Below are 9,523 nucleotides of genomic sequence, written 5' to 3' on the forward strand. Positions count from 1 at the left end.
TCTGTATTCTACCTCTTGCGTGTCTCAATTTTTGTTCTTGTCTCTCCATCCACATTCCTAGATTAAACAACTTCCTAATTCAACTCTTATTCTTTCTCTGCCCTGAATCCATTCTCCATTCTGCAGCCTAGTATAGGAATGTAAATCTAATCGCGTTCACTTCTCTGCTTAGATATCTTATGCTGGCTTCCCAACTGCCTCCAGGATGAAGACTAAACTCTTTATTATGTATAATCTATACATATCCTTCATGATCTGGTCCTGTTTGTAGATCCAGCCACATTCCTTCGCATTCTATGTTCCAGCCATACCTTCAGTTCCTCAAATAAGTCTTATTCAGGGCTTTTTCACATACTGTTTCTTCTGCCTGGAACAGCCCTCCTACTATTCTTCAAACACATTTACTGATGTCTTATCATGTACCAGGCACAGGATAAAGGAAGCAAAACAACAAAAAAACAGGTCTGATGTCTACTTTCAGAAAGCTCAAAGTCTGGCTAGGATTTCCTTGTATTTCAGGTCTCACCACCTCCTTGACAATATATTTTTTTAATTACCTGTTTACTTATATAATCTTCACAGTACATTTTAAGTATCTGTTTAGTTCTTTCTCAAATGTATGTCCACATGTTCTTTAAAAATTGTACCTTTAACAGAAAACATAAATCTTTAATAGTAGGTATCTCTATGGGAAGGAGCCCTGGTAGGGTAGTGGTTAAGCTACTGGCTACTAACTGAAAGTTGGCGTTTCTAACTCACAAGGTGCTCTGCAGGAAAGATGTGGCAGTCTGCTTCTGTAAAAATTACTGCCTAGGAAACCCTATGGGGCAGTTCTACCTAGTCCAATAGGGCTGTGATGAGTCAGAGCCAACTCTGGTTTTTATCTCTAAAGGCTGAATTTACAAGCAGTCTTCACTTACCACCATATATATATTTCTGTAATATCTGAACTTTGCACAAGCGCCTTTATATGTTTAATTTCACATATTGTAAAAAGAATTAGAAAAATTGTAAAATGAATTAGAAAAATACGTGAAAGAACTGTCAACTTCTTTTTCTGGAGGTAACCACTATCAATAGCTTCATCTTTTAGTCCTTCAATTATGCATTTATATATTTGTGTATACATAGTTTCAGTTAGCAAATTCACACTATTACTCGTTTCTTTTATCATCTAAAAATATTTCTTAAAAGCTTTCAATACATGCAGATGCTGCACAGAATTCCATTGTAGAAATTTGTCCAATTATCACCCAACCAAAAAAAAACCAATTGCCGTCAATTCCAACTCATAGCAACCCTGTACGACAGAGTAGAACTGCTCCACAGAGACTCCAAGGAGTGCCTAGTGGATTTGAACTGCTCACCTCTTTGTTGGCAGCCATAGGTTTTAACCACTACGCCACCAGGGTTTCTGACATCTAGGTTATTTCTAATGTTCCGCTATTTGATTGGCACTGCAACAAGCCTTTTGTTTATGCGTCTTTGGGTAAATGGCCTAGCTTTTAAAGATATGTTCCTAGAAGTAAAATTGCTAATATTAACTTCCCATCAACAGATTTAAGAATGTCCATTTTTTTGTTCATTGTTTACTGACTCCCTAATATGCACCAGGCACTAGGAACAGAATAGTGAACAAAAACACATACTTCTGAGGCAGAAAAGGAGGAAAGCAGGTTTACCATTTTATTTTTTCCACAGTCCTTTAACTGCTTTCCCATTTGCTTGGTATCCTTGTTATTTCAATTCCAATTCTTATCCTGAAACTCCTAACAACTGCAGCCCAATATAAAGTGAAATGAAGTACAACCATAGGCAGCACTTCTATTCTGATTTTCCTGAATCTACCTTGCAGATGCTGTTGTGAGAATTACACGAGATGATCCATGTAAAGTGCTTAGTACATTGCCTGACACTTATTAACAGTCTCTATGGGTGTTGTTAGGTGCTGTCAAGTTGCTTCCAACTAATACTGGCTCAATGTATGACAGAACGGAATGTTGCCTCATCTTGTGCCATCCTCACAATTGATGTTTGAGTCCACTGATGTTGCAGCCACTGTGTCAGTTCAACTTGTTGAGGGTCTTCCTCTTTTTTGTTGACCCTCTACCAAGCATGATGTCCTTCACTAGGGACTGGTCCCTCCTGATCACATGTCCAAAGTTAGAGAGAGATGCAGCCTCACCGTTCTCACTTCTATGCAGCATTCTGGCTGTACTTCTTCCAAGACAGACTTATTCTTTTGGAAGTCCACAGTATATTCAATATTCCTCACCAACACCATAATTCAAAGGCATCAATTCTTCATTCTTCCTTATTCATTGTTCAACTTTCACATGCATGAGGTGACTGAAAACACCCTGGCTTGAGTCTGGCTCAAAGTGAAATTTTAGCTTTTTAACACTTGAAAGAGTTCTTTTGCAGATTTGCCCAATGCAGTACGTCATCTGATTTCTTGACTGACGCTTCCTGGGCATTGATTAAGTGGATCCAAGCAAAATAAAATCCTTGATAACTTCAGTATTTTCTCCATTTATCCTGATGTTGCTTATTGGTCCAGATGCTATTCTCATTTTACAGATTAGGAATCTGAGGTTGGGAGACAAACACTAACTTGTTTAATGCTACATAGACAGGAAACGGCTGCGCAAAACTTCGAACCATGTCTGACTCCAAAGCCTGAACTCTTAACCAGGATACTACACAGTTTATCATTTATTAATGTCAATCCATACTGAAATCCTGCAAAACACAGAAAACATCAAGTTGTTTCCTCTCTCTCACTATAATTTACCATTCTTGTTGAATTTTGGATCTAATGTCATCAAAAACAACAAATGTACAAGTAGGGATGCGTTAACTCAATTACAAAGCCAAGTCAGGATGCAGCATTAAAGTTAATTAACATAATCACTGATGTTCACATAACTCAAATACATATTGCTTACTTTATTTCTTTAACAATGAAACAGTAATAACAACACAATAATTCAGTTGTAAAAAAGCCATCACCAGGGCAAAATAAAAACAAACCTAGTTAAGATGCATTGCTTCAGCTCAAAATTAGTTATCTCCTTTAAACAGGAAAAATTACCATTAGCCTAGTGGTTCTCAACCCTGTCTGCATGTTAAAGGAATAGGGGGTAGGAAATGATTGACACTTTAAAAAATAGCTATACTCAACACCCACTCAGAACTAGATCAGAATCTCTCAAGAGTGGTACCAAGGCAAAGATTTTTGAAGAGCTGTCAGTGCTGAGAACTACAAGTCTAAAGTAATAAGCAATAAAAGCTATGCTCTCAAAGCAATTCAAAACCAAGAGTGACCATCTGATAAATTTCTTTATCCTGGGAAAAGAGAGCAAAATGGAACCAGTCACTTCTCCTTAGGGAGTCCCCGGGTGGTGCAAATGGTTAAGTTCTCGACAACTAGCTGAAAGGCTGGTGGTTCAAACCCAACCACAGGCACCTCAGAAGATGGGCTTGATGATCTACTTATGAAAGGTCACAGCCTTTAAAACTCTATACAGCAGTTCTACTCTGACACACCTAAGGTCATCATGAGTCAGAATCAACTCAACTGCAACTAATATTTCCATTTGTTCTTTATGCATTTCTGATTGCCCATTAACAGTTCAACAAATATCAAATATTAGAAGCTATGCAAACATGCTACCCAAATTGAAATTCATACCTCTTTACATTTAGGAAGCTCTTTATAAACAATATCAACTTTCAGAAAGAATTCCCCACATTTTAAGTTTGCATAGTTGTTAAGTCAACTATTTAAGAAGAGTTCAACTAAGAGTCAATAAAACGTATTAAGAAAGTATTTTATTAATAACACTTATTATAAAACAATCTTCACTTCATGTCCACAAATAAACCTTTTGGTGCAGATAGGAGGGAATATTATTTGAGTGTTTCCCATCTATTTCTAAAACTGTCAGAATTCCTTTTTATAGGATTCATTTCTTCAAATTTACAATCTAAACAAAAAAATTTAAGAATCCATACCTAAAACACTTCCCCTATAACTGTACTACATCTTTGACAAATCTGAATTAGGCAGTTTAGTAGTGACTGCAGGCATTTATCTTTAAAGCCACCTTTCCTTGTTTTTCAGGTTCAGGGATAACACACCAAGTATGGAAAACTACTTTTTTCCCTAAAAGTGTATGAATTCACTTAGAGTCTCCTCAAATTCAGCAGGGACTATTTCTCCAAGTCCTCATGTCAGGACTCCATCTCAATCTCAGCCACTTCATTACTGCTCTGAAGTGTTGCTGCTGTCAGCTTATCTTCATTAACATCTTCAATGTCTGCCAGATCAACAGGCGGTAAAGGATTCCTCCAGTACTGAAAGGTATTATACTGCCAAAAGTCTTCATTATGCTTGGTGGGGAAAAAAGGAGAGATGAACATACATTAATGATTCAGGAAAAGTAAATTTCCTCCGGAAACAATTCCCACAATTTTCTCCCATTTTACAGCTGAAGAAAATGTCTGAAAACAGTCTTAAAAGGTTTCACCTTTCAAAGAAGAAATAATAATCTATTAAAAAAAAAATACCATTTGGTATAAGACATGACTAACTTTTAAATTAATAAACTAAAATTTATAAATCCAAGTGTGTGCTGGCCCCTTAAAACTTCAGCAGCAATGATACCAACCTAAGACTGTTGTAACAATTAAGGTTTAGCATAGTTAAGAATTCAATATTTCTAAGTATTACATCCCAATAAGCCTAGGAATCATAATTTTCTCTCTAGTAGAAGAAAACATTTCTGTTTACTATTAAAAAAAAAAAATCTAACAGTAAGGGTCAGCGCCGATGGAGCAATAAAATCTGCATAAAGTAACACTACAGTAAAAAAGGCAAATACTTGAAGAAGGGAAGGGTGGGGCGGGAAAACCACTAGATAGTTGGTAAGTGGTGAAGGGTAAGGCAGTACATAATACTGGAGAAGTCTGCACAGCTTGACAAGGGCAAAGTTACAGAAGCTTCACAGACACATCCAAAAGCCCTGAGAGATCGAGCTACTCGTCTGAGGGCTGGGGACCATGGTCTCGGGGGACATCTAGCTCAGTTGGCATAACGCAGTTTATAATGTTCTACATCCAACTGTTATGAGTAGCGTCTGGGGTCTTAAAAAGCCTGCAAGCAGCCATCTAAGACACATCTACTGGTCCCATCCCGGCTGGAACAAAGGAGAATGAAGAAGATCAAAGACACAAGGGAAAGAGCAGTCCAAAGGGCTAATGGGCCACAACTACCACAACCTCCACCATACTGAGCCCAGGACAACCACATGGTGCCTGGTTACCACCAACTGCTCTGGAAGGGATCACAATAGAGGACCCCGGACAGAGCAGGAGAAAAAGGTTGAACAAAATTCAAATTAAAAAAAAAGAAAAATAGTCCAGGCTTGCTGTTCTGACAGACTGGAGAAACCCTGAGACTATGGCCCCCGGAAACCCTTTTAACTCAGTACTGAAGTCACTCCTGAGGTTCACCCTTCAGCCAAAGATTAGACAGGTCTGTAGCACTAACGATAACTAACACATGAGGGATGTGCTTCGTAGTTCAATCATGTATAGGAGTTAATAGGCACACCAGCCTAAAAGCAAAGATGAGAAGGCAGGAAGGGACAGAAAAACTGGACAAATGGAAACAGGGAACCTGAGGTGAAGAGAGTGTTGACATATCAAGGGGTTGGCAACCAATGTCACAAACAATCTGTGTATTAGCCATTTAATGAGAAACTTATTTGCTATGTACATTTTCACCTACATCACAATTTTAAAAAATGACAAATATTTAATGAAACAGTATCTGGTTTTAGTTTAGTTGTCTGGTAAAAAACAGAAAACATCTGAAACTTAGGAAATATTCCAAGGCTCTAGGACTAAGGAGGTTTCCTTTATTCTGCCTAGATTGCATCCTCAATGTAGAAAGAAGTGACACATTTAAGGAAATTTTTTCTAAATGAGACTCCAAGGGTGATGACATAAGGAACCAGACATTTACTGCATGAACTGAAAAAGCTTTTTAACTTTTCCATGTTTTGTTTAGTTATATCCCGTTTGCCCTTGGCAATTAGCTATAAAACCCTTAGAACAAAACTGTCTTTGGGGGCAGGAAGAAAAGAGGAAAGCTGGAGAGAGCATGTTCCTCTTCCCAGGTTTGCAGAAGAGTAGCAGCACAAGGAACCTAACAAAAATTGGGAACATGATAGATTCTTGAGCTTTTGCCAAAAGAAAATCAGAACAGAGGACAAGTCTTGGTGAAGAAGAAAGAAAATCCTAGAGACAAGCTTGTTCCCTGGCATTCATTTTGTAGACTGTAGGAAGAGGTCCAGTCACTGCTATAGGTGAGGTAACACGTGTGTCTAGAACCTAAGGAGACATCTTTATGTTAGTCTACAAAGTAATTATTTTTCTTTGCCTAGCTCCCATTTCTATACTACTTATCAGTTTTGTGGCATACTGCAGTGAGTATATTCTGGAAGGAGAGACAGGCCTTTGTATGATTGGAGTACCTGATTCGTGATAGTCAAAACATGGTCTGAAGAGGAAGTTTTCAAGCTACACAACTTATCTCCATATCCAATAGACTATCATTCTAACTTTTTTAAGCTGATTTTGAACACATAAGAACAGTCTGAGGAAAAAACTCTACGTAAGGCTCATGCTTTCTATACTGAAGGGAGAAATATTTACACTTTGTAAATTTCATCCAGAGATGCCCATCATATAGACTAAGTTTAAAAGATCATTTTTCATGACCATGGATAAAACATCTTTCCTAATTATAAAACTGTCATTATTGTACTGGGGTTCCCCCAAGAACAAGTCATGCCAAATGAACCTCGATTCCTTTTGTTTTAGAAGGTATCTGACAAACTCTTCTATAAGATACTTAAGAACACAATGGAGAAATGTGGGGTAGATGCTATGATGTAGTGGCTTAAGAGTGTTTGGCAAATCTGGAACCCTGTACTTGGTCCCTGCATTCCCAAAGGCCCCTGGTGGGTCAGCCCACAGATGCCAAAAATCAGCTTGAATTCCTAAGTCTAGATCAATGATGTCCAATAAAAATATGCTAGCCACAAATACAATCTCAAATTTTCTAGTAACCATATTGAAAACATAAAAAGGAACATCTAAACTTAATTTTAATATACACCCAAAATGTTATTTCAACATGTAATCAACACATTGACGTTTAAAATTTTTCCTTTTTTCATACTGAATCTTTGAAATCTGGTGTGCATTTTACACTTACGACGCATCTCAATTTGGACTAGCCACATTTCAAGTGTTCAATAGTGTCATACGGTTAGTGGCTGCCATTTTGAACAGGGCAAATCTAGACAGACCAGATCTTTTTAGGTGCAGTGGTGATGCAGGTTCAATTCCCGAGGAGGGAGAATCCCCAAATCATCCTCAGGTACACTTTATCTTTGGGCCTCAAATTATTTTTCAAGCACGACTCCTTTTCATACGAGCAGTTTTAACACTGTGAGTTAAAAGGGCTTCTACCAAGGCAAGTTCTTCCTGTCAAATGAGTTCTGTCCTGCCTAAAATATGTCCCACTGGGGGCTACAGCATTGGTCGCCCTCTTTAGAAGGGAATCACGAATTCTAGAATAATTATTGTTAAACCAAGGAAGGCGCCACACCTTCTCTGACGTTTGCTGCTGAGCTAGACCTATCTGTGGACTCGGTCAATGCCTTTACCATACTCTACCGTCTGTTGTAACTCACGCTCCCGCTTTCTTCTTACACGTTACAGGCGCTGAAGCTGCAAGGCCCCTTCTACGTCACGTCACTCGACGTTGTCTTTGCCACTAGTTTAGCAAAGTGCTTTCGCTCAGTCAGACTCTCCCCCAAAACGCTGCCAGGTGCCCTCGTGTGTGGCCTGAGGATCGGCATCCACGTTCGGGCCAGTGGCCCCAACTTTTTCGCCTCTTGCGGCGTCTTGACGAACGAGTCTAAAGCGGTACAATCTGTTCCTTCCCGGGGCGCGTAGTGTGTCTGGGGAAGGAGCGGCCCCTTCCTCCCTCACCCTACCCGCCCTCAGAAGCACCCAGCCCACTCGACCCTACCTGGCACGGCGCTGCCCCCCAGTCTCCCCTCGGGGGCCCTGCGCGCCCCGCCCCTTCGTCGCCACCGCCCCTCTGGGGCCGGGCGCCCGGGAGCTCCTCCCCCGGCCCGCGGGGCCGCGGGGGCGGCTCGCTGGTCGCTAGGCTGTGGCCTTCACACTCCTCGTCGCCCGGGCCGCCGGGAGCGCTGCCGTCCCCGCCGTCGCGGCGCTTGCTGGGCGAAGCCGAGGGCTCGGCCATGGCCCCCGCGCCGATTTTGCGCTTTCGGGGCAGTTCAGGGACACCGAGGGGCTGCCCTGGATGCGAGGCCCCCTGCGGCGGGATCCAGAGCGGCGGCGGCTCTTCAGTGAAGTCGCAGAGCAGAAGCCGCTTCCAAGGCACGTGGAACGTCAGCGGCTCGGCCGCACGCCGCTTGGCCATGGGCCCCAGAGGCTCCGGCGGAGCCGGCCGGGCGCGGGAAGCCGAGCGCCGATAGCTGCGGGGGCGGAGGTCGAGGGCGGAGCGCGCGACGGAGGGCGAGAACGAAGTCAGGGCGAGATGGCGGCAGTAAAGTGGAAAGGATGGAGGGGGAGGGGCGGCCGGCTCGCGCTGGTCCCGTCGCCGCAGAGTTGCGACCCGGACGTTGGGGCGCACAGCGAAGCGGAGGAGATTCGAACCTGCGCACAAATGTGCGCGCGCGCACTCGCGCCAGCCCGGCGGAGCAGCTGGTTGGTGGAGGTTCGCGAGGCGCGCTCCCTAGCGTCCCCGCGGCCGGAAGTGCGCGCCCCAGAGGGAGGCGGGAAGACCGCGGCGGGTTTCTTAAAGGCGGGGTGATGGCCGCTGAGGGGTGTAACCGTGTTTTCGTAGAGGCGGGTAACGAGTTGTGCTTTAAGATGCGAGAATCCTGGGCGTCGTAAAGCGCAAAACGTTCTAGACACTTGTGTAGGAAATTTAAGACCTTTAAAATGTCTATGGCAGTCTTCGCAGCCTCGAGTCAGCGGCCACCGAGACGTCTGCACCATGTTAAGACGCAAGATTCTACACACTGTTCTAATTAAGCTAGTGTTTAGAAGCTCTAGGACTACATTGATAGAGATTATTCAAAACACACAGCTGGAGGAGGATATGTGCTGGGGGAACTGACAAGAAACAGCAAAAACATGCAAAACATGAAGTTTGCTGTAGAAAGTGAAGTAGCCACCCCACACTCTTCGAAAATCTCTTGATTTAAAATTCGCTAGAAGTTTTTTAGAAGTTGCAGATGTGTGGAGCTCATTGAAAATAGCTGGGTCGATGGCAGGAGCAAAGACTGAAGCACAGCTCTTGTCTTTTCCAGCCGAAACCTAAACTTGTTTGCCTCTTAAATTATGTGGGAAGCGCACCGAATTCCTAGTTTACTGTGGTCATAACTAAGATTCCAAGACCTCCATTATATAT

The 9,523-nt window shown here is 42.3% G+C and overlaps 1 protein-coding gene across 1 annotated transcript; it reads right to left on the bottom strand.

The window, feature by feature from the left end:
* Positions 1-1,665: 1,665 nt before the first annotated feature.
* C9H9orf40 (chromosome 9 C9orf40 homolog) lies at positions 1,666-8,842 on the bottom strand. The gene is made up of 2 exons (XM_049895219.1): positions 8,111-8,842; positions 1,666-4,395 (listed from the first exon to the last, which is right to left on the bottom strand). The coding sequence occupies exons 1-2, from the start codon at positions 8,525-8,527 to the stop codon at positions 4,237-4,239; spliced, it is 576 nt and encodes a 191-aa protein (XP_049751176.1). The 5' UTR covers positions 8,528-8,842; the 3' UTR covers positions 1,666-4,236.
* Positions 8,843-9,523: the final 681 nt, after the last annotated feature.

The sequence above is a fragment of the Elephas maximus genome, chromosome 9, assembly GCF_024166365.1.
Source record: "Elephas maximus indicus isolate mEleMax1 chromosome 9, mEleMax1 primary haplotype, whole genome shotgun sequence".
NCBI classification, from domain to species: Eukaryota; Metazoa; Chordata; class Mammalia; order Proboscidea; family Elephantidae; genus Elephas; species Elephas maximus.

Excerpts from the sequence above, each read along its gene's own strand:
- C9H9orf40 (XM_049895219.1), bottom strand. The coding sequence starts at position 8,527 with ATGGCCAAGCGGCGTGCGGCCGAGCCGCTGACGTTCCACGTGCCTTGG. Across the intron at positions 4,396-8,110 it reads GGGGGGCAGCGCCGTGCCAG|CATAATGAAGACTTTTGGCA; the intron begins GTAGGGTCGAGT and ends TTCCCCACCAAG.